This window comes from Cebus imitator, unplaced genomic scaffold (assembly GCF_001604975.1).
Source record: "Cebus imitator isolate Cc_AM_T3 unplaced genomic scaffold, Cebus_imitator-1.0 Scaffold88, whole genome shotgun sequence".
Classification (NCBI taxonomy): Eukaryota; Metazoa; Chordata; class Mammalia; order Primates; family Cebidae; genus Cebus; species Cebus imitator.
Window position 1 is genome coordinate 2,823,937 of NW_016107403.1, and position 26,243 is coordinate 2,850,179.

Here is a 26,243-nt window from a genome sequence, read left to right on the forward strand (position 1 = left end):
CCTTCACCCATCTCACAGACATCCAGACCTGGCTCGGATGTGCAGCACCCAACAGCCAGGGATTATAGCTTTTTATTGAAATCCCTGCTACCATTTTAAACCAGACTGCTGAAAAAAAAAGTGTGTTGACAAGGCGAGATGGCCAGATTGGAATAATCTTTACAAAATTAAAGAAAAAATAGATTCCCTTGAAATCAGACCAGTGAGCAGAAATTCCATGACTGATGATAACATATAGCTGCTTCATTTCTCCAAATCAAAATGGCCAAAGGGTGACTTCATGTCAGAAAACCTAGATGTTTTTAAAGCAAGTGCATTAGTTCAAAATCAACCTACTGCCTTGTATACTTTTTATGTCCCAGAGACCCTGGTATGAGTCTGGATTCTATAGAAGCTCACTATGATGAAATATTTTCCTTTCCTCCACTAACTCACCATTTGCACTTAGGCAAATCACCTTGTCATTTTGGCCTTGGGGCTCTGCTTTATAGAATGAGGTAGTTAAACCCGCAACTAAGTAAAACATCCCGTTGAAAAGTGGAAATATGTCACCTACTAGTACAACATCTTTCTCTACTGGAGCTATAGTTTTCTCTGAGGAGATTAAAAACACTGTCAGAAGACGTGAATGACCAAGTTGATGAAACCAGGTGCTTAAAGACCAAGGCTCACAGCTGCACTGACCAGTTATAATAACCCTTCCCTGGCTTCTGGTTTTTCTTTTTAGAGTAATAAACAACAACAAAGGTAGAATACCAGTTCAACTTATAAAGTCACTAATTATATAAGTGACCCATTCTAAGGGCTAGAAATGATCCTAAAGGAGATTATCTTGAAGGGTCTAGTGATAAATATCTCTGATTTACTTGACTCTGACATGGAAAAGTAAGCTGTGACTAGTTGTAATCAACAAATCCAAAACAACCTAGAGAGGAAGTGGAAGAGAGTGAAATTATATACTCGCTATAGTGTGTGGAATCTGAAAATGTTTGCCTCTAAACATGAATAGGTACACTTTTTTTTTTTTTCAGGTAGCCCAGTGTACATTCTAGTTTCTCTAAATCTTTACAAAGTAAGGTATTGAGGGGGCATTGGCACCCAGTCCCATGCGCTTCAGAAATCATTAATGGCTACCTATTTTGTTGATTATGAGAACTTTTTTTATTAATATAAAGAATAAACCAGAAATCTGAGGAAACTCTAAAACTTGGAGACGATCTAGACATTTAAATGATATTATAAGTGGAAATAAATAATAACGTGTTAGACTAACCAAGCTTGACAAATGCTGTAGAAATCTCCAAATGTACTTTCTTGCTCAGGCAAGAGGTGAAATTTGTCTTGCAATTTGAAATTATGTTTTGAGTAAACGTATGTCAGAGGCTTAAGTAAGAAAAGTGACTGTCTTGTCATTCTCCCTTGGTCCAGTCCACAACAGTAACATTCCGAGGATCTGCACATTGAAAGGTCCTCCTTAGATTTTGCATATGTGGGGTTAGTAGGTAGCCCAATGAGTCTGAGGTAGGGCCTTGCAATCCCTAACCTTTTTGGCACAAGGGACAGGTTTCGTGGAAGACTATTTTTCCACAGACAGGGCAGGGTCTGGGGGTTGGGGAGATGATTTTGGGGTGAAACTGTTACACCTCAGATCCTCAGGCAGTAATTAGATTTTCATAAGGAGCATGCAACTTACATCCATCGTATGCGTAGTTCACGATAGGGTTTGTGGTCCTATGAGAGTCTAATGCCGCAGGTCATCTGACAGGAGGGGGAGCTCAGGCAGTAATGTTCCCTCACCTGCATGCACCTTCTGCTGTGCAACCTAGTTCCTAACAGGCCATGGACCAAGCCATGGCCCAAGGCTTGAGGACCCCTTGTTTACAGGACCACGAAGATATTGTAATGATGTAATGAGTGAAATGAATTAGAAAGAAGAAAAATTCTGGACAAGGCATGGTGCCTCATGTTCATAATCCCAGCACTTTGGGAGGCTGAGGCAGAAGGATTGCTTGAGCCCAGGAGTTTGAGACCAGTCTGGAAAACATAATGAAACCTTGTCCCTTAAAAAAAGAAAACAATTCTTTCTCTGTTTGGAACAAGTGATAGTTCACTTTCCTCTTAAACCTACTAAAAGAGAAAAGGCACATAGTGGGATGGTAAATGGTAATGTCACTTGGTCTCAATTTGGGGAGACAGCAGAAGGTAGTAAAGGCTTTGGGGAGCTGAGAGTCAGTCAGTTGCTTCTCAGCTCCATCCAAGTGTCGCTTCATGGGAATGCAGCCCTAAAATTAGCGAACTGATTTTTCCACAAGAATCTAGAAAACTGGATTTTTTAAGTAAAAGTTCAGATTTGTAAATTTTCACAATTAATTCAAAATTTTTGAAACTTTGTTAGAGCCAATCCTGTGTGAACCTAAAAAAAAAATATTCATCTAGGAGCTAAATCTGTTTATAAGCTGTAGATGCTGAGTGAAGTAGAACTTACTAGCTTGCACCATCTTCGATTTGTAGAAAAGACAAAGACTCTTGGTTCATTATTTGTAAGTCTTTAAACAGGCTTTATCATATAAAGAGAAAAACATTTAAAAAGAAAGGCATTTGAGAACAGTTTATAGTGTGTAAATAGGAATTGTGCTCTTGATTTCATTCCTATAGCATCACAGCCAGAGTTCTTGGGTTAATATGGAATGCATGATTTTATTTTAGGATCCACAAGGACATTGACATAAGCTATTGCTGATGTCAGGCTTATGGCATCTGTAGTCATCTTGCTGTGAATATGGCCCTTAATAAAGACTTCATTAGAATGATTCAGATAGGCCCTTTGTTATAACAAAGATATGGGGATTTGGATATATGTAGATGACATATAGAATTTTCTAGTTGTCAAAAAATAAATGTTTGGGCCGGGCACAGTGGCTCCCACCTGTAATCTGAGTACCGTGGGAGGCTGATGGGTGGGTGGATCACTTGAGGTCAGGAGTTCGAGAACAACCTGGCCAACATAGTGAAACCCTGTCTCTACCAAGAAATACAAAAACTAGCAATGTGTGGTGGCCCACGCGTATAGTCCCAGCTACTCAGGAGACCGAGATGGGAGAATCACTTGAATCCAGGAGGCGGATGTTACAGTGAGCCAAGATTGTACCACTTCACTCCAGCCTGGATGAGAGAGTCAGACCCTGCCTCAAAAACAAAACAAATGAAAAACAAACCTGTACTCCCATCACATTGCTTTAGTTGCATAAAAGCAATACGTTTTGGGTCTTCAGTATTTCTTGACATTTCAAGTGTAGATACAGCTTTAGACATTTCAGCATTCTTTTCCTACTCATTGATTTTTTTCAATGGTACCTTTTTGTCTTTTTCTCCCAATTCAAGTATACAGTAATAAGTTAACCTGAGATTTATAAATTTTAATTTCTATTTTTTCTGTTTTAATAATAATTTGTGTTGCATTTAGTAGTATAGAAGTATCTTTTTACCTAAATGCTTGATGAATACTTTCAAGTTTTGCATGAATAATAGTTAAAGGGTGCTAAGATAATTAAATAAATACATACATGCTCTGTTTCATGAACTAGAAATCAGAAACAAAGTTTGAGAAGAAGCCGCTAGAAATGAGATATTGTGGTGAGATAAAGATTCACAAGGGTCTAAAACTGTGAACTTGCAGACTTGTGAAATCCCCACAAATGACCACAGAAGCTGATGAGGTTCTCTCTTTCATTTTAGCCCCAGCTTGGTTTCACTTACTATTTCAACTCTTTGCTATCCTTATTATGACTAGTAGATCTGTTAGCAAAAGTTTTGGTGGAAATGTTTTTGAATAATATCCACTCCTTAAAATGGTTTTAGGGACATTAATAACCTGACATGCATTTATTTTCATTCCACAGAAGAATAAATGCAATGTCCAGACTTGGATTCCATTCAAGATCCATTGGTACACTTGAGATATTACTGACATTTCTAAATGTATCTACTGAAATCTCCCGTTCTTTAACCTCTTTCTGGGGAGATATGCGTCTTTGTATTCCCTTGAGTACTTCTTGTGTGTGCTTAATAAATACTTCTTAAAATTAGATTGTAATTGATCAATAAAGATATTATCGAATGGTTTGGGTGGTATGCCCAGAGATAGGTAGTCTTTAACCTACCAAAATAATGAATAATACAGAGTAAGGAACATTATAGAATTTTCACTTACGAAAGTATGGACTAAGTCATAGTAGAAATGAGATTTAAACTAGTTCTAATTTCATGACATAAATCTCTGTACTACACTGCCTTTCCCCCCTTCCTTTCTCCAACCCTTCTTTCCTCTCTCCTTCTCTTTCCTTCCTTTCTTTGCAAAATGGGTATATGTAGGTAAAATATATGTGGCTTATGAATTTGAGAGGAGTGACAGAATAGAAATCATTGCATCCCTAGGTAGAGGGCACTTTTTGGCCCCTTACCAAGAAAATAGTAACAGCAGCTAACACTCATTGAGGATGTACCATGTGCCAGTCAATAAGCCCTTTCCCCATAATTAACTCATTTAGTTCTCATAACAACCCTACAACATAGACATTATTATTATTCTATCATATATATAAAGATACAGACACACAGTAAATTAACTTGCCCCAAACAACACAGTTAGAAAGTTTAAGAGTTGAATTTGATCCCAATGGTCTGGCTCTAGAGTCCAGGCTTTTAACCACTGTACTCAGAAAAGAATTCATTAAAGAATGAGTAAAATAGGAGCCACGGTGGCTCAGGCCAGTTGTCCTGGCACTTGAGGAGGCTAGGCTATGTGTTCAAGGCCAACCTGGGCAACATAAGAACCTCTCATTCATTTAAAAAAAAAATTTTTTTTTTTAAAAGAATGAGTAAAATGTGTAAGGTCCACAAGAAAGTGCTATGTTGGGTTATGTCACATGGCTTTCACAGAATCTTTAGTTATGATGTACAGAACATGATAGTCCCTCCCTCCCCTTCAAAATGTTTTTGAGTGAAAGAATGAACAAATACATACTTTGATCCCAACTTTAAGACCTCACCATGCTGTGAGCGTTCCTGCTGTTCTACGCCTCCCTGCCTTCTTCAGTGCCATTTTCTCTGTGTGAAGTGTTCTCCTCCTTCTTTCTGACCAGTGCATCCCTGCTTGTGCGGCTAGACATAGCTCGGTTCTATGAGTCACCTTGCTTTTACCTCTCAACTCTTTCATGATGCCTCGTGTCGTAACTTCTGTCCATGTGTGTCCTCCCCAAGATCCTCAAGCTTCCGAGATCACAATCTGTGCCTGACATGTACTTGTACCTCTGCCACGATGTTAATCATAGTGTCTGGCATAGAATTAAGTGTTTATTCAACAGACGAGAAAGTGACTGGAGAAGTATTCACTGTAATTTTATCCTCTTGAATAATCTATAATACTAAAAATTGGGAAACACAACTTGAAATTCCATTATGGGCCTGTTAATATTAAAGGAATAAAATTATTCAATAATCAAAAGAGAAACATCAAGACAAGAATAAGGTTAGACTCATCCCCAGCCCCCTCCCATTTCTGACCTCTGTTCCTCTCCTAAGATTCATCCCATCCCTGGTCCTAGTCCCATCCTGGACAGTGAGTCCCTCCCTAAGGTGAGCCACCTATCTCCCTGGCCTTGTCCAGACACCTAATCCTCACTCTATATAGTAATTAAAACCCTAGTTTTTGGCCAGACATAGTGGCTCAATCTCAGCACTTTTGGAGGCCTAGATGGGCAGATCGCCTGAGCTCAGGAGTTCGAGACTAGTCTGAGCAACATAATGAAACTCCATCTCTACCAAAAATACAAAAATTAGCTGGGTGTGGTGGTGCACATGTGTGGTCCCAACTATTCTGAAAGGTGTGGGAGAATTGCTTGAACCTAGGAGATGGAGGGTGCAGTGAGCTGAGATCATGCCACTGCACTCCAGCCTGGGCAATGGAGTGAGACACTATCTCTAAATAAACAAACAAACCAACCAACCCACCCCTCAGCTTTGGATGTCTCAATGCACAATGTTAATTAAGTAGCGAAATCTTGGCATTTAAAAAAATCTGAACTATTTACATAAATGATTTGACCCAAATCACTTATAAGGGTCAACTGATCGACTGATTTGGGTCAAATCACCTATGTCTTGAGCTATGCTCAGAGAATTACAGCTGCATTAAGATATCAAATCCAAAAAAAAAAAAAAAAAAAAAAAAAAAAAAAAAAAAAAAAAAAAAAAAAAAAAAAAAAAAAAAAAAAAAGAGAGAGAGAGGATAAGATTAGAGAAGAAAATTAAAGAAGAAACCAATTTGAAGTTTAGAGACCATGTCAGAAGAATATGATAGCAGAGAATGGTAGTCATATAAAGACATCAGGCAGGCTGGGCATGGTCAGGAGATTGAGACCTTCCTGGCTAACATGATGAAACCCCATCTCTACTAAAAATACAAAATATTAGCCAGGAGAGGTGGTGTGCACCTGTAGTCCCAGCTACTCCAGAGTCTGAGGCAGGAGAATCGTTTGAACCCAGGAGGCAGAGGTTGCAGCAAGCCAGGATCACACCACTGCACTCTAGCCTGGGCAACAGAGTGAGACTCCATCTCAAAAGAAAACACACACACACACACACAAAAGATATCGGGCATACTTCTGGGCTAGGAGCTGAAAAAATACGGTTTTGTTCTTAAACCAGTGGAGAGACCAACAGAACCATTCAGTAACATACATTTTACAAAGCTAAAGGAAGTCAGTATGCTGAGTGCCAAAATCCACCTGGAAGGGTGGGGGGAGAGGAGGAAAATTCTGGAAAAGTGAGTAGGGGATTGCCAAGCAGAAGTATTAAGAAATGAAAGACATTCAAAAAAAATAAACAATGTGTGCAAAGCACGGGGTCTATGAAACCAGAGTTCCCTTTTACAGCGGACCACACACACTGGAGTAAAGAGGAATGAGGGAATGCGAGGAGCAGGCTATCCATGCCATGGAAAGGACTTTCTATGCGTGCAGGACAACGGGGAACTGTGGAAGAATTTTGGAGAGAGGAGTTCTGCGATCAATCTGTTAATTTGGAAAGATTGGTTCGGCCCCAGGGGAGAGGAGAGAGAAACGGGAACTGAGAATCAATCTAGAAGTCTGAGAAGTGAGCCACTGCAGTGGGGCAGGGGAAAGAGGACAACAGCCTGGATCCAGGAAAGGCGGTGGAGGTGAAGGGCAGTGGGCAAAGAGAAGAAGCAACTGGGAGGCAGGTGATCAGACTTGGGCGTGAGGGATAGCAAAGGAGGGTGCTAGGAAATCTAGGGTGAGTCCCAAGTTTCTGGCATGAAATACTCTGAGGCAGGTTGAGCCATAGACCAAGGAAGGAAATATAGGAGATACAGCAGGTTAAAGTGAGAAAGACATATTCCCTATGTCTTTTATATTCTGCCTAATTCATTTCCAAAGTGACTGCACCATTTTATATTCCTACATATTCTTTAATTAAAACTATTTCATTGAGACATGGTTTATATACCATTAGAACCTACCCCTTTAAAGTGCACAGTTCAGGCTGGGCATGGTGGCTCACACCTGTAATCCTAGCACTTTGGGAGGCCAAGGTGGGTGGATCACCTGAGGTCAGGAGTTCAAGAACAGCCTGGCAACATGGCAAAAACTTGTCTCTACTAAAAACACAAAAATTAGCTGGGTATAGTGGTGTGTACCTATAATCCCAACTACTTGGGAGGCTGAGGCAGGAGAATTGCTTGAACCCGGGAGGTGGAGGTTGTAGTGAGCCTAAATCACACCACTGCACTTCAACCTGGTGACAGAGCAAGACTCTGTCTCAAATAAATAAATAAATAAAATGCATAGTTCAATGGTATTTAGTGTATTCACAAAGTTCAACAACTAACACTATCAAATTCCAGAGCAATTTTATCAAAAAAAAAAAAAAAAAAAAGTGGTGAACCCACTGTAGTCACTCCCCATACCTGCCTTACCTCAATGCCTGGCAACCACTAACCTACTTCCTGTTGCTATAGATTTGCCTATTCTGAATGTTTTCTATAAATGAAGTTGTACAGTATGTGGCCTTCTGTGTCTGGCTGCTTTCACTTACCATAATGTTTTCAAGGTTCATCTATACTGCAGTATGTATCAGTACCTTGTTCCTTTTTATCATTAAATAATATTCCATTGTATGGAGATACTTCATTGTGTTAATCCATTTATTAATTGATATTTGTGTTGCTTTCACTTTGGGGAAATTATGAATAATACTGCTATGAACATTTTTCAGTTCTCTTGGGTATGTACCTAGGAATGAATCTGCTAGATCATATGGTCAGTCTAAGTTTTTGAGGAGCTGCCTAGCTCATTTCCAAAGTGACTGTACCATTTTACATTCCCACTAGCAATGGATGAGGGTGAGATATGAAAACTTACCCAAAAGTTAAGCAGAACTTGCCCAAAGTCACCTGCTGGCAAGTAGAAGAGCTAGGATACAATCCCGAGTCCGCCTGTCTCCAAATCCTACTCTCTTTCTCGGCAGTTTGCATGTCACTGGTCTCTCTTTGGTTTGGAGTCATCAGTATAGAGGTAGTAGTTGAAGCCACTTCTGTGGATGAGTTCAGTGTGGAGACGTGATAACCATTGGCAGTTTGGAGGGCCAGCAGTAGGAGAGGAGTCTGCAGATGAGACTGAGAAGATATGATTAGAGGCATAGAAGAAAAACCAGGGAAGAGATGTTGCCAGGAAAACCAGCCAAAACAAGAATTTAAGGGAGGGTGTGGTCAAGAAGTACTACAGTATGGCTAAGCCTTAGCAGAAGAAGAGAATGAAGAGAGCTTAGCAGGTGTAATGACTTTTGCCAGAGTAGTTTGAATGGAGTATGGGGCAAGAAGTGGAGGGGGAGTTAGATAGAGCTTGATTTTGGTGGTCTGAAGAGAGGACCAAATAGAACCAGCAAATTCTGTTTGACTGTGAGGGATGAGAGAGATGGCCGTTAGAGGGTTGCTAAATGTTGTTTGTTAGTGTTTGGTTTTGGCCAGAAGACACCTCATGTTTACTTACTTACGTAAAGGAAATTCAAGGGGAATTACAAGCTAGAGGAAGGAGACGTGATAAGACGCAGGGACTCTAGGCAGTTACATCAAGAAGCTGGTGAAGAGAGAAGAAAGACAAGGTGCTGTTTCTAGGTGTGGGGGATGCGGATACCTTCATATTGCAGGTCAAAGGAAATTAGTTCACTCTGGACTTCCCTTCATTTGTCTTAATTTGCTCACACCTTAGTAAATTACAGTTGATTAATTCCTCCTTTTATAACCTACCAACAACATCCTTGTTCTCATTCCTTGGTCTCCTCTAACTCTTTCTCTTTTTTTTTTTTTTTTTTTTTAAGACAGAGTCTCCCTCTGTTCTCTTGCGACCCAGGCTGGAGGCAGTGGCACCATCTTGGCTCACTGCTCACTGCAACCTCCGCCTCTTGGGTTTAAGTGATTCTCTTGCCTCAGCCTCCTGAGTAGCTGGGATTATCAGCACATGCAACCACATTCAGCTATATTTTTTTTTTTTGTATTTTTAGTAGAGATGGGGTTTTACCATGTTGGTCAGGCTGTTCTCGAACTCCTGACCTCAGGTGATCCACCTGCCTTGGTCTCCCAAAGTGCTGGGATTATAGGTGTGAGCCAGCAGGCCCCTTTTCCCTCTAACTCTTTAACCTTTACTTTATGAAAGCTAGCTGCTTCTCCCTCTTTTTTTCTCATTCTCTGTTGCTCTAGATCCACTAATGAGTCCAAAATACCCATCAAAAACCCAACTTTCTAGGAGTTGCGCCATTTCTGAAAGTTAATCTGGCATGCTAATGAACTAGTCTATCAAGCTCTAAAATTCTTAAGAACACCCAAAGTTCTCTTTTAGCATTTTGACAGGCTATTTCTCATACGTAAATCTGTTATTAATCCATTTATAATATTGTTCAATAGAAATATGTATTCTGCATTTCAAATAACCACTTCACAAATTTAGTTGGGAACATTTAGCAATTTTAGGATTTCCTGTTTTCTCATTGTGATTTATGCTCTTAAAACATTTTTGAAATGAATTTTTTTTGTTCTGTTGAGGAAGGCAGTATAGCAGTATTTATCCCATGTCAGAGATGATGAAAGTGAGCCTTAGAGAAGTTCAAGGGACCTAAGATATTACATAATTTTTTTAGCCTCTTATATATATATTTTTTTCCTGTAGGTATGGACTGTGATTTCTTTTCAGAAGTAAGGTGAAATTAGTTGATGTCTTAGATGGGAGGAAGACAGATAACGTTGCCTCCTAAGATTTGTTTTTCTTTTAGGGAAAAGGAGAACCATTTGCTGCAGGAAAAACATCTGAAATAAAAGGGAATGACAAAGTCATGAAGTGGAGCCTTCTAATTATGGGCTTCAAGCTGTATAACTTTATTTGAGAGCACAGAAATAATTTTAAACATACTGTTTTTTTGGTTCCTGTACTTTACTGTTAATTGGTTCCAATAAAAAGTCTAGTTCCAAATCCCTGATTTCAGAAGTAATTTCAAACTGAGACGTTACTGTCCCATAAAAGAGTAGTGTAAACCCATGGGTTTCTAAATAGGAGCAAAATGTTTTCACTTAGATAACATAGTACAGTTTCTCTTAGAAAAGAGAAATTCATATTACATCTTCAGTATCTGTGTATACAAAGTTAGTGTCTAAATGGTAAAGGAAATCTATCTATTAAAGCTTATCACTGTCAATAGTGAAACTGGATAAGAAAATTAATAAAAAGAAAGCAGCATTGTGCAACCCCTATGCTTTTTGTAATGCTTTCTTTTATTTGTGCCTTTGAAAAAAATCCACAGATGGTTCAGAACTCAATGTGTACCTACCTGACCCCAATCATTTTCTCTGGTTAGCTTGCTTGCTTGCTTTATTTATTTATTTATTTATTTATTTATTTATTTTAAGATGGAGTTTTGCTCTTGTTACCTAGACTGGAGTGCAATGGTGCAATCTTGGCTCACTGCAACCTCTGCCTCCTGGGTTCAAGCGATTCTCCTGCCTCAGCCTCCTGAGTAGCTGGGACTACAGGAATGTGCCGCCATGCCTGGCTAATTTTGTATTTTTAGTAGAGACAGGGTTTTTTCATGTTGGTCAGGCTGGTCTCGAACTCCTGATCTCAGGTGATCTGCCTGATGCGGCCTCCCAAAGTGCTGGGAATTACAGGCGTGAGCCACTTTGTCCAGCCCCTCTGTCATCAGCTTTTAACCTAAATATTGTTGTCTCACATGTGTTCTTATTCATTTTTCACATGATAACAAATTGCATATGTCTATCCTATGCCTAATTCTGGAGTCATGTTCAGGTATTTCCAACCACCTCACTGTCTGACACTATTAAACTTAGCCTGTATTTTCTACTGTAATTTTGTGACCCATAAAGCTTAGTCTGTTTCCTGTTGAGAAGGCTTTCTGGATCTCCTTGAGTGGAATTTGGTCTCATTTTTGTGCTCCCACAATGCCCTGGGCATCTGTCTCTGTCACCAGACTTCGTGGACTCATTGGTTTATAATGACTGATTTATAATATATCCCCTGTATGGGATTATGTGCTCTTGAGAATGGGCTCTCTACGTCTTAGCCTATAGTGTTGTGTTTAATGCTTAATAGACAATAAATGTTGGCTTTTGTGCCCCAACCAAACTGATGCCTTTCTCCGATAACCTGGGGGTCCATTTAAAGGCAACCTTTCATTATGTTAGTGCTTCTGGCTGCATTCCTGTGTAGCAACTTAGAATTCATGTTTTAAAATCCTTTCCCCTTGTTTTTAGCGACAGTCAACTTCCACTTCCAGCCTAGAGTGATGGCAGTTTAGGAGATATTTTGTAGTCCAAGCTATGCCTTCTGTTCACATTCTCTTGCTTTTTCTTTCCATGTAATGTCTTCATTCCCTTGGAGGCTCCTTTGTGTAGATTCTATCCTTGGAGATTGTCTTCTGGATCCAGTGGAAGATCCCTAAGAATTTTATTTATGCAGTTGTTAAAAATGCCTTCTTGTTCATGGCAGGCGCATGAGGCAGAGCACGTTGGTATTGGCACCAAGTACTAAACAGAAGTCAATAACCAGCTCAGAGCTCATCTCACAAGACCTCATTACATTTTTTGGTAACAATTAAGTAACAAGCAAGATTTAGCTGAATTTTATTTATTGCTGGATTGCTGGGAGGAGCCTAGCCTCCCAGAGTTTGCTGGGGAAAAACCTCAACACAGTGACCAACATGAACAGTACCTAAATGATTCCTTCTCTTCCTCCTCCTCCATATCATCATCATCATCCTCACCACCACCACCACCATTATGATGATCATCAAATCCACTCTGAAGTAAATGGAACAACAAAGGATTAAGGTAATGTGACTTTATTTCAGGTAATTTGAGATCAGGTACTTCCAGAGTATTAGGACCACAGACAGGATTCTTAGGAATATACTATTGGCATTTTCAGGAGAAGAAAATACTGACCTTTAAAAAAATAATTTTTCCAATGTTTAAAATTTTAAATTTTGAGGCTCAAGTTTCCTGATTTCAGATTTTACTTTGGGATATTATTTAGAAAGTGAACACTCGAATTGCTATATTGGTCTTAGCACTGCAATGTGGTTGAATGTGTCCATCTGGAAGCCATCCAGCTGCAGGTGTCTACAATGTATATATGTCATTTCCCTTCTATGTTCAGCTGCAGCCAAATGCTAGGAAAATACCCCTTTGGTGGGACTTTGGAATTTTGTGGTATTTATTACTAAAGCTTCTCCAAGATTCTGATTTTTCATTCATATGTCAGATAGCTGTAAATATGTTAGATTGGTTGCCAATATTAAATACCAGTAACCAAGAAAACATAAATAAAATGCAGTTAAACGTTATTACTTGTTACCAGAAAATGCAATGAGCCCTTGTGAGATGAGCTCTGAGCTGGTTATTGACTTCTGTTCAGTACTTGGTACCAGTGATTCTCTGAGTTGCCAAGCTTGCGTAATAGCAAAGGTTATTCATTTTCAGACAATAGGGCCAGTGACAGAATGCTTATGAGCCAAACACAGGGAATAGTAAACCTTTGTTCTACACAATGTCTAGAAATTGTTCTAATAGGCCGGCCTTAACAGCAGCTAAAATTTTTGTTGGTAGTAGAAAAACATAAATTTTTGAAATTGGACTTGGCTTTGCAACTTAGCTAGTAACATGGTACTGGACAAGTAATTTAACCTCTCTAGGCCTCCATTTCCTTATCCATGAAATGGAGTTAATAAGAGTTGGTTATGGGAGTGTTATAAGATTTAAAGATAATATAGATAATTTTTCCAGTGTTATATCTGTCACATTACATTGCCACCAATAAATGGTATTTGTAGATGCTGTTATTACTTCATTTTCTAAAATACAGCACAGTGTTGATTATTAATTCCCCATTAGTGAAATCTCTTTTCAGGATAAAATAAAAAAAAATTTTAAACCCAGGAAAATCCTATTACTATATTAAATAAACACATCCAATCCAAGAATGACAAAAAAATACTTTAGAGTTGAAAATTACAGCATTAACCCCAGCTCATTCCTACTGTCATTGTTAAATACCTTTGGAGATATTGCTTCACCATCCATAAATATGGGGGACTTTAGTCCTCATGTCATCAGTTGTGGTCCATTTACGATGAATGAATTTTGCTGTAAGCACCGGGCCCATTTCTTATATTTGTACTATCCCAGCAGGTTTGTGATAGAAACAAGTTTGACAGTGATGATAGTATGACTTTCATGGAGCACACTGGGAAGAACACCTGATTGAAGAAACTAAAGTAGAAAGAGAAATTCAAGGAACAGAGGAGTGAACTTAAAAGGAATGAGAAGGAAAATTTAAACAGAAAGAAGACCAACACAGAAATAACCAAAGAATTTCAAATATAAAGAGTAAACTGAGGCTGGGCACAGTGGCTCATGTCTGTAATCCCAGTACTTTGGGAGGCCAAGGTGGGCAGATCACTTGAGGTCAGGTGTTCAGGACCAGCTTGGACAACATGGTGAAACCCCATCTCTACTAAAAATACAAAAATTAGCTGGGCACGGTGGTTCACGCCTGTAATCCCAGCTACTCTAAAGGCTGAGGTAGCAGAGTTGTTTGAAACTGGGGGGCGGAGGTTGAAGTGAGCCAAGATCACGCCACTGCACTTCAGCCTGGGTGACAAAGTGAGACTCAGATAATGAGAGCACTGGAGAATATGAATGGCAGGACAGAGATGCAGAAAGCCTGATGGGGAAGGTGGGGATCATAAGAAAGGTAGCTTAGGTGGGAGTTGCAAGAATAAAATATTTTGAATCAAGTCAAAGGACGGAAAAGAAATGATTTTCTTTCTGTTGTCCAGGCTGGGGTGCAGTGGCGGAATGTTGACTCCCTGCAACCTCCACCTCCCAGGTTCGGGTGATTCTCCTGCCTCAGCCTCCCAAGCAGCTGAGATTACAGGCATGCACCACCATGCCTGGCTAGTTTTTATATTTTTATTTGGGACAGGGTTTTACTACGTTGGCCAGGCTGGTCTCGAACTCCTGACCTCAAGTGATCCAGTCACCTCGCCCTCCCAAAGTGTTGGGATTAGAGGCATGAGCCACCGTACCCTGCCTGTTTCTCTTATTATTTCATTTCCAATGGTATCTTAACATCCGCTTCACCAAGCAAAGCTAGGTGAAATGGGATTTGGGATCTGTGCTGTGGTGAGGACACTACCTAACAAAGGCCAGCCTTGTTTTAGTTTTGAGGCTCACACATATGGAAAGTGTGACTAGACCATAACAATAGAAACTCAGAGTTGCTCCTTCAATGCAGGGGAGAGTTCCCATATACATTGTTCCAGAAGTTATCTGAAATAATTTTAGAAACATGACATGGTGAGTTATACAATAGCCCAAAGAACAAGGAACACTAAACTTCCTCTCAAAAAAATAAAAATAAAAAAATTAAAACCCCAGAAGAATTGGATTATCAGCATTCTACTCTTGACAGAAATAATCCTGATAATTCTGGTTCCTTTCTTTGATTTTCACAACAGCTTTTGTACATTTTCTCCTTGATAAGCCTCAGAACTGTATCCATCATACCTTTTGGCAGATGACCATGTCTCCTTTTTAGAGTAAATGAAAGTTGCCAGACAGAAACTTCCTTGACTTCCTTCCATAAAAATGACAAATTTACCTATATTTATGCCCTTTTTTGGGGTCTCTCCTGCTATTGCATTGAAAGAAGTGGTCGTCGTCTTTATCCAAAGTCATTCCCTCCACCTGTACATGGATCCCTTACTCTTGTCCTCCCAGGGACCATGTTACATGAATTAACGTCTCACTCTCCTGCCCCTTCCTCCAATTCTTTTTCCCTGCTAATTCTTAGCACTTAAAGAAGCTCAGGTCTTAACTCAGAAGTCTGTAATAGATATCTAGAAGTTAACTCAACAGTTCCCCTTCATATGATCAAAGGAAATAATTTAAAACAAAATTTCGCCTTGGAGTCTTAAGCATCTATAACTCAGTACCGCCAAAGTGAACTCATCATTTTCCTCCCACAAACTTGCTTCTCCTTCCCTCCACTCTCAATTTCTCATTCGCAGGGGAGTGGCCCCATGACCCAACCAAATATCTAGCTACAAATCTAGGAATTATCCTTAATTTCTGGTCATTTCCCATAGCCAATGGATCAGTAAATCTTTCTGAATGTATTTTCAAAAGAAATTCTGCAACCAGCCTCTTCTTTCCCATCTCCATGGACACATGCTGGTTTAGACAACCATTATCTCTTGCCTGAATGATTTTAATCAATTACTAACTGGTTTCCCCATCCTCACTGTAGGTCTTTACTACAGTCTCTTCTCCATTCTGCAGCTGGAAGAATCTTTTAAAATCCAGATATGGGCCAGGCACAGTGGCTTATGACTGTAATATTAGTACTTTGGGAGGCTGAGGAGGGCAGATCACTTGAGGTCAACAGTTCGAGACCAGCCCGGCCACAACACAAGGAAACCTCCATCTCTTCTAAAAATGCAAAAATTAGCCAGGCTTGGTGTTGCATGCTTGTAATCCCAGCTACTTGGGAGGCTGAGGCAGGAGAATCACTTGAACCTGGGATGTGGAGGTTGCAGTGGGCCAAGATTTTACGCCACTGCACTCCAACCTGGGCAACAGAGTGAGACCATCTCAAAAGAAAAAAAAAGGAAACATCCAGATAATGATCATGCCACTCTTCTTTCAAACAATGGCTTCCCACTGCCCTTTGGATAAAGTATATGCTCCTTACTAAAGCTTACACTACTGTCATGAGCTACTACTGACTTTCTAGTTTGATCTCTTGCCATAATACTTTGGTCATTCTAAATGTCTTTTCGATTTCTCGTAATTACCATCTTCTTTGCCAACCTAAAACTCCTCAGGCTCCTAGATTAAATTAGTGCCCCTCCCTATCTGCTCTGTGGTCCAATAGGCTATTCTATTGTAATTGTTCCTTTAATTCTTTACTAGAGTGTAAAGGCAAGGATTGTGTCTGTCTTGCTTATCCATTTATCCCTCGATTCCCCAACACCAATCCCTTCTACCAGCCACTCTAGTATTCTGTTCAGTGTCTGGTGTCTCGTACATCCTCAGTAAGTATTTGTCAAATAAATTAATTATCTTTCAGAGTTTTTATTATTTCATTTACTAAACTCGATCTTAATTCTCCTATGGTATATCAGGCACTTAAAAAAAAAATCTCATGTCTGTGGTGATACAGGGAAATTAAGTTTGCATATTTCCAGAATGATGAATGCTGACATCTTTGGCATTAATCTTTAAGACTTCAAAGTTTGTAACAATTACCACTTGTTTTCACAAAGCATTAGTCATTTAGGGAAACCTCTTTGTCTCCATATGGAGGTCGTATTAATGTAAAGATATAGATAGATAGATAGATAGATAGGGTCATTTATGTATAAAGATACTGACTGCTATTAGCAGGGAAGGATCTTCAAGATTTTTTTGTCTTGGAATAGAGATAATGTGATAGACAAGACAATCTTTGAAAGTTCTAATATGGCCAACATCATTTCAAAAGTATTTGTTGAATACTTACTAGTTATAATATTTCACCTTATAAATCCTGCAATTACTAGAGCCAGGAGAAAGCTTCCCTGTCATTTTGGCATACTTCCTAGACACCGTCTGGGAATTTAGTCTACAACATCTCTCACAATGATGACCTAACTTTGGCTTGAGAACCTTTGGGAATCGGAGTCCCTTGCTGGTGAGGCTGCCTAGCCCACTAACAGGTACAACAGTGTCACTGTATTTTTTCTTCGAAAATCTTTTCTCTTCTCGAAACGAACATCTCTCTTCCTGTCGCTTCTACAAATTGATCCTCCACTTCAGGCCTCAACTTAAAAGACTTTTAATATAGAAGGGGAAGGAGTAGTGCGGGTAAAGGGAAACCCTTACCCTGAGCACTCAGCGTTTTGCAGGCTCCATGATGGGTTCACTTCATGTGACCTCACTAACTCCTTAAACAATCTAGTAAAGCAAGCAGCATTATGGCATTTTACTCAGAGATAAGTCAGACTTTCCCCCATTTGGTTACTAAGGTTGAAACGCAATTTTTTTTTTTTTAATGAAGAGGTTCTGAGTCAAGAGCCTGGTATGCTAATTTATATCAGTAATGAATAGTTGCCTGGAATGGGCTTCCTTTTGTTATTTCTGAAATTGAGGGCACAGTTCTTTTTGTCCTAGGCAACCTCAGAAGGATGCTTTTTTGACAAAAGTGGCTTCACAAGTCCTTTTGCTACATGAACATATCATAGCCTTTGAAATCACACCCAACAAAACTCTACTGCCCTTTGAAAATAACACTTCTTTTTTAGAAATAATTCAAACCCTGGTAGAAAGTTAGCTGATTATGTCCCTTTCAGACTCGGGAGAAAATGTCTGTGCTGGAGAGCAATAATTTTCATCACAGCCAGAGAGTACCTATCAACACTACAGCAAGCCCTAAACAAACAGCAAGTCCTAACGTCCCCACTGGGAGACTAAACAGCCTGCACTAAAATAACATTGACATTCATGTTGAGACAATCAGTAGTGATTTAGGGTCACAGTTTCGTGAACACAACTACAAACTGTTTTAAGGATTTCAAAGTCAGTGTTTGGAAATTCTTAATGAGTAATCCACTTATATATTTGCATGAAATAGTAGTTTATATTATGTGTGTAGAACTGGGTTTTGTTGCATATGTGGGTTTTTAATAGGCTTCATTTTTTAAAAAGCTCACTTGATTAAAAAAATCATGTTACCAAATAACTATTTTGAATATTTGCCCTTGTTAATTGATTTTGTGGGTGAAGTTTAGGCAAAATCTCAAATGGCACTTGTAACTTAAAGTTTTTGAAAATGCTTTAACACAATGTGGATTCTTTTGGGTTATCATTATCTCATTCTGTGTGGGGGTTTCTTTCCATTCTTTTGTCAGGTTCTCCAAAGAACTTATCATTCAGTTTGAACAAACCATTTCTACAGACTGCTTCTTCCATGCATTTCCCAATGATGCTAATTGCCCTTAAAGTTCTTTTGGATTTGGAACTCTATCTGTATGGAAACAACAGGTAAGTATTTCTTTAAATTGTTGTAAATTATGTAAGAATTCTCATAAAACAAATAAATATGCCTAGAGAAACTACAAGAAACATGCTATGATGTTAATAGGAGTTATCTTTGGATGATGAGATTATGGGTAACGTTTTCCTTACTGTCCTTAAATAATAAGTGTACACTTAAATAATAGGTGTTCATTGCTTTTGTAATAAAGAAGCCTTATTTTGAAAAAAGGCAGTGGCAGACACAATAATGTCCAGACATAGGAAATGAGATCTCAGGTAAACGTGCAGGTGACAGAAGGCAGAGCGGAAACATCTACTGATTGCAGAAACAGATTGTAACCTGATAGCCCGGCCCACCTGGCCCATTACATGCCAGTTTCTTTGCAGATCAGAAATATAACTCTAAACATGGGGATGAGTCTTTGTTTCCAGGTTATCTCTAACCCCTTATGGGAACATCAACACCTTCCCCAAACAGCTCAGCTGAATAATTTTGGTTTTGAATTGAGAAACCAGTTTAGTCTAGGCCTATTTGTTCTAAGTAGTGTGTCTACTGTTCAGTGAGTAACAGGATAAAAAAAAATGACTGTATACACATGAAGGTAATCAAACTTGGTAATTGTTCAATCTTGATACTGATAGAGCTTACATTAGAGAAATCGGAGAAGTTCTACCCCAGCATGCCTTGGAAGAGGTAAGTTCTCATAGTCAATATAGGCAGATACTATTAAGTTTAGAAAACTGGCAGAAATTTTTGTCCCAGTGATGTTTACTTAAAGATGATCTAGTAAACAAACTTTTAAAAAGTCTTTTAAAAGCATACGGTATCAGCTGAGCATGGTGGCTTACGCCTGTAATCCCAGCACTTTGGGAGGCTGAGGTGGGTGGATCACCTGAGGTCACGAGTTCGAGACCAGCCTAGCCAACATAGTGAAATCCTGTCTCTACTAAATATACAAAAAATTACGTGGGTGTGTTGGTGGGAGCCTATAATCCCAGCTACTTGGGAGGCTGAGGCAGGAGAATCGCCTGAACCTGGAAGGCGGAGGTTGCAGTGATCCAAGATCACTCCATTGCACTCCAGCCCGGGCAACAAGAGCAAAACTCCATATTAAAAAAAAAAAAGAAAAAGATATCTATACACATTCATATAAATACTCATATATATTCAAAGACAAACCTGTGACAAGTTTTATTATATTCATTTCCTCATCCATTAGTCCACTCATTCATTAATTCAGTGAATAATTTTTGAATATCTTTTATGTGAGAAGCAAAACCTTAGGCATTAAGGAGTATACCAGAGGACAAACACAAAAATTTCTACAATCTTGGAGTTTACGTTAATAGCACTATAGAGATTAAAAAACAAATAAACAAGTAAAATATATAGTTTGTCAGATGGTGTTAAGTGTTACAAAGAAAAATAAATCCAGGAAGGGAGGTAGGGTATGCCAAGTGAGAGGTGGGTGTGAGGTGAGAGGTGCGTTGTTTTAAATAGGTCAGGAAAGGCCTTACAGATAAGGTAACTTTGTTAAAAGATGTGAGAGTTAGTTCCAGATGACTTTAATAATCTGCTTTCACAAATCAATTGAGCAGCAGAATTGGGAGAGCTTGGATCCAGTTTCTCTGCTGTTTTTATTGAACACTTGAAATAACCCTTTATGTTCTAAGAGTGTTACCTTCACAAGAATCTGTTCTTTCACAGAATGAATAGACAGCAAACATTTTTCCCCCAAAGTTATGTGCCTGGTGAACAGACTCATTCCAATGTCACTCCAGTGCTCTCACTGAACGAATACAACCATACATATGGTCATTAGGTATTTTTTCCTATTCATTCACGTTTGTTTTCTGAAGTTGACTATGAGCCTATTGAAGGTAAGAATGGGACAATGATTTGTTCATCTTGGCAGCCTCAATGCCTAATCCAGTGCCTGGCAGGGGTCAGGTGCTCAATGATTGCCAGTTGAATAAATAAAGTTCGAGAGTAAAATAGACATTGACTTTAAACAGCTCATGAGATGAATCCTCAATGGCTTCATTTATCTACTAAAATGTGTAAAGTGGATAAATGTCTTACATCATGACAGTCTTCCTCCTGCTTCAAGTCCTGTGGAGACCTGGCATCAAGGACCTGCTGTGTAAAATAAGTGATGATGTCTACCCAACAGCGATGCTTTTGAGTAAGCAACTATAAGAGGTTATTTCCAATCACTTTTTCCCCATGACAATGCTGGCAAATGGGCTAGCTGTCATCCCCACATTTTCCTTCTACCTCTGTAACAGATAATCTGTCTAACATCTTTTTTCTGAGATGATGTGGAGGAGTGATACCCTTTACACTAGTTTAGCAGACAAAATTATGATGGTTTGTGGTATCCATGCTTGTGGAAGTAAGAAGAAAGGGAACACAAGCTTTATTTTATAGTGGAGTCCTGATTCTAGGCCTTCATAATTATATGGATTGGGGTAAGTTGCCAAACCGCTGTGAGTCCCATCACCTCACCTGTGAACTGGGAATAATTATTACTACCTCATAGCCTTGTTGTGAAGATCAAGTTGGATAATATATACAAAGCATTTGGTATGGTGTATAGTACATAATGTGGGTGTTAAATAAATTCACAGTAGCATTTTTACCACTGCAAAGAATAATCTTACTCTCAGGCAAATAGAATTTTTTATAGTTGTCGAATATTTTTGTAATCACTGAGGATAATGTTCATAAATATATTTGTATTAAAAAATTTTCTCTTTACACATCCTTTATTAATATTAAAGTAACCATGTAACATTTATGGTATTCTTGAGTATCTTATCACTTAAGAATATGAGGAAAGATGGCTGGGCATGGTGGCTCACACCTGTAGTCCTAGCACTTTGGGAGGCCAAGGTAGGTAGATCACTGGAGCTCAGGAGTTTGAGACCAGCCTGGGCAACATGGCAAAACCCCATCTCTACAAAAAATACAAAAAAATTAGCCAGGCGTGGTGGTGTGTGCCTATAGTTCCAGCTACTTGGGGTCATAGGTGGGAAAAATGTTTGAACCCAGGAGGTCAAGGCTGCAGTGAGCTGAAATCACACCACTGCACTCCAGCCTGGGTGACAAAGTGAGACTCTGTCTAAAAAAAAAAAGAAAAAAAAAAAAAGGATATGAAGAAAGTATAAAATATTGCATCCAAAAAATTTCAGCTGTGAAGTGGGATGATATATAACAGGGAACATTTCCGTGGTCTCCACACACATCCATGCCCAGGAACAGCTTAGCAGATGTTTTGGCATCGTAAAGGTTTATGTAATCTCAGTCACTATGATACTTTTCTTGTGGAAAGATATAGTCTATGGAAGTCATTATCTTTTCAGGTAGGAAAGTTATGTTCTAATGGGGTCTGAACTCTAGACTAATAACTTTCTCTTGTTTTTTTAGAGTTTGCTTGAAGTACAACTAAGGACAGAGGTCACCACTAGGCACTAACATCACTGATTCACATGATTATGGAGATGGTCTATCTGATGCTGAAAATGTCTCTAGTTTTTTGACAACGGCTAAACAACCATGGGATCAAGTGGCCTTGGGAAAGCAGCAACATTAGATGAACTGCTGCGCACTTGCATTGAGATGTTTGGTATGATCCTTTTCTCCTTTCATCTCTTTTGGGTATCTCGATGCTCTCGCTTTCCTCTATTCAGAGGCAAGTTGCTTGTGGAACAGAGTTCAGTCTCTGTACCTTGGTATTTAAGGCCTTTTGGATTGACCCCAGTCTGTCTCTCCAGTTTCACTGCCCTTCGCATTTCTTTCCCTTTACTGCCCACAGCCCATACTGCAGTCCAACTGTCCACTTAATGTTTCTGGAACATTCCCCGCACCTTTCTACCACCATGCATTGGTCATATTCCTTTCATTGAAATTCTGCTTCAGGGCCGTCTCAGATGTCCATAATACCACTCCTAGTCTCCTTGATCAGGAATGCTGCTTGCCTCTTCCCCAGCCCCACATCCCATTGTAATTCCTGATAGCATATGACATATGCCTCTGTGATTGTTTCTTGTTCTTTTGTCTCAGATGAATGTGAGTAGCACAGTTTACTGCATTCTACATTCATACACGTCGTATCTACTACTAGATTATAGACTTTACAGCCGTATGCTCCTGGTGGTGGTGTTTTCATTTCCACCTCAGAATTCTGGATTATCCCTTGCTGTGTTGTTTTCATATCTGCCTCCGAATTCTGGATTATCCCTTGCACAAAGAAAGTCAACTCACATGAGGATTAGTTATTTATTGAATTGATTACTATAGAAACCAGAGTTAAACCAGAGCAAGGTTGCCAGGTAAAATACAGGATGGCCAGTTACACTTGAATTTCTGACAAACATTTTTAGTGTAAGTGTGACCTAAATAATGCCTGGGACATACTTACACTGAAGAAATTAACCATTGTTTCTCTTAAATTCAAATTTAACTGGGTGTCCTGTATTTTTATTTATTAAATCTGTCAACTGTAGACCAGAGGAAGGGTAAGACCCACATACCTTTACTTGCAAGGAAATACTAGCCGAAGTAGGAAGTCAAAGATCATTGTTCTATGAACAATTTTTGACCCTAATGCTTCTCTATTGATGTTAGAAAAAGTAGAGAATAGCACTGTTATCTCTTCACTTCTTGTTCTATTTTTTTAACAGATGACAATGGAGAGCTGAATAACAGTTATTTGCCAAGAATAGTTCTACTGATGCACCGATGGTATTTATCTTCCACTGAATTGGCAGAAAAACTTCTCTGCATATATCTTTTCAACTACTGTGTAATTTTTACAATCATAAATCAAGCTTTGTATTTAGATAGAGTGTCTATCCAAAGCCAGTAAATTAAGATGAATAAATAGTCTTTGGTTATCCAGCTGCTTTGTGAATATATATAGATGTCTAGACGAAACATAGCTGGATGATAGACCAGATAGTTGACTCTCCATCTGGATGTTTTGGCTGTACTTGAAGATAATCACTAAGATGTAAAATGAAGCAGGAACTGTAGGCTGGATGTTTCTAACTTGTCTTAAACATTTCTGTTGTTAGAGCAATGAGAGAATATTTAACAATGATTCAAGACCAAATTTATTTCTTCTGGCATGACAAAATGGTGGGCATAGAGGATGCAGCTTAATCATGTGGAAATACAGCCAAAATAAGATGTTCTTGCTTGGGAACAAACATCAATTTAGTTTTCACATCTCCCCTTGCTGCCAAGACACAATGAACATTCTAGCAGGTTTATTATGATTTGTTGACTGACACTAATTTTAGATTTTCTTCTGAAATACAAACAAAAACATAAATCCCATGGTTAAAAATGCCATTCCATAATGAGGGCTTTTAGCAGCCTACTACTTCTGTACATCATGAAGTCCTGAAAAGTGGTTGAAAGCCAAATGACTGAAAATGCAGTCTCCCACTTGTAAAAGGTTCTATTCCCTGAGGGCCAATGCTTATTATATAATCTCTAATGCTGGTTCCTGCAGTCTTTGCCTTCTTCAAGCCCATGAGGCCCTGGAGATGAGTGATAACCCCTACCAGGGAGGTGGAGGCCTTAAAGGGAGAGGTACCATCGAGTGTTATTAGGGCCTGCCAAGGCTTCTGGAGCTAGTAGGGTGTCCACCTGTTCAGTTCAAGCTTCCTCCACTTTCTACTTCTTTTCTTCATTCTCCTCACAATCTCAGAGCAGAAAGGGATGTTAGAGAGTCTATAAGGTCTGTGAAAGTGAACAAGATCCTAGTCCCCAGTGGTCCAAGGGTTATATGAGTCCACTGTTGAAGTGTAGAACATAGGTAAGGATGGAGGGCATTGACTCAGTCTGGCCATACTCTTGACAATCTAGACATTGTCCAAAGAATGTGCCATCAACAGTGTGCTCACCCTTAGCATGGCCACCAATGCATGAGACACAGATAAAAAGGGATGTTTAGGCATAGTAATGTTTAATGTGGGAAAGGTGAAGACTACCTATGAATTGATATTTCTTTAAACTTTCCTCCCTTTGGATTCCCTGCTCACGCTGTATCCAGTGCCTGGCATATACACAAGCTCAATATATATCTGTCAAAAGGAGTATGAATAAATAGACTTACACGTAAATAATACAACTTGAGTCCTAATATACCTGAAAATGACATTTTCAAATATTAAAGAAGAAATTAGAGTACCCATACTGTTACACATAGCATAACCATAGGGATACGTTTTGAGAAATTCATCATTAGATGATTTCATGATTTTGCAAACATCATAGAGTGTGCTTACAGAAACCTAGATGCTGTAGCCTACTATACACTGAGACTGTATGATACAGCCTATTACTCCTAGGCCGCAAACCTATACAGCATGGCGCTGTGCTGAATTCTATAGGCAATTGTAACACAATTGTGAGTATTTGTGCATCTAAAGATAGAAAAGGTACAGTAAAAATACAGTATAAAAGATAAAAAGCGGTACACCTATATAGGGCATTAATCATCAATGGAGCTTGTAAGACTGGAAGCTGCTCTGGGCGAGTCAGTAAGCGGTGAGTGAATGTGAAGGCCTGGGACATTACTGTACAATATTGTAGACTTTATAGACAAAATACACTTAGGCTACACCAAATTATAAAAAATACTTGTCTGTCTTCAATAATAAATTAACCTTAGCTTACTGTAACTTTTATACTTTATAAACCTTTAAAAACTTTTTAACCCTTTTGTAATCACACCTTAAAACACAAACATATTGTACTGCTGTACAAAAATATTTTCTTTCTTTATTCTGTAACCTTTTTCTATTTAAATTTTTAAAAACTTTTTAAACTTAAAAGCAAAGACATAAACACACGCATTAGCCTGGGCTTAGGTTTATAGAGGCTCAGGGTCATCGATATCACTGTCTTCCACCTCCGTCTCTTGCTCCACTGGAAAGTCTTCAAGGGTGGTAACATGCATGGATCTGTCATCTCCTAGGATAACAATGTCTTCTTCTGGAATAGCTCCTGAAGAACCTGACTGAAGCTGTTTTATATTTAACTTTTTAATTCTTTTACAGAAGTAAAAGGAGTACTCTAAAATTACAACAAAAATAGTATAGTAAGAACATAAACTAATAACAGTCATTTATTCTCATCAAGTATTATATACTGTACATAACTATATACACTAGACTTTTATATGACTCACAGAACAGTAGGTTTACACCATCATCACCACAAACACATGAGTAATACATTGGGTTACAACATTATGCTGGCTACCATGTCACTGGGCAACAGGAATTTTTCAATTCACTGTCGTATATGCAGTCCTTCATTGACTGCAATGTTGTTATGTGGTGCATAACTGTATAAGGCATTAATTCTAAATACAAAATCTTTTTGGTTAAAGTAGCATTTCTCTGTACTGTCAATTTTAATTATGTATAGTTGCCAATCTATTTGTAATTACAGTTGGCAGTTATTGGTTAATAAGTGCGGAGAAAAGCAAAACTAATTCAGGTTTCAATTGTTCAGTGTTGAAGTCATCAGAGGCCACTTCTCTCCGTATCTGAGTGTCCATAGAAC

General features: G+C 38.9%; 1 protein-coding gene across 6 annotated transcripts in view; it reads left to right on the forward strand.

The window, feature by feature from the left end:
- RASGRP3 (RAS guanyl releasing protein 3) overlaps positions 1 to 26,243 on the forward strand; it is a 129,820-nt gene that overhangs the window by 64,271 nt on the left and 39,306 nt on the right. For 4 of the 6 annotated variants that reach the window (XM_017534869.2, XM_017534866.2, XM_017534867.2 and 1 more), the window contains exons 2-4: positions 18,532 to 18,664; positions 22,089 to 22,287; positions 23,345 to 23,447. In XM_017534869.2, coding sequence (XP_017390358.1) covers positions 22,218 to 22,287; positions 23,345 to 23,447 — 173 coding nt within the window. In that variant the 5' untranslated portion in view covers positions 18,532 to 18,664; positions 22,089 to 22,217. Of the gene's footprint in view, positions 1 to 12,385; positions 12,410 to 18,531; positions 18,665 to 20,751; positions 20,845 to 22,088; positions 22,288 to 23,344; positions 23,448 to 26,243 lie in introns of all 6 variants that reach the window. The other 2 variants (XM_017534870.2, XM_017534868.2) reach the window with 2 other exon arrangements.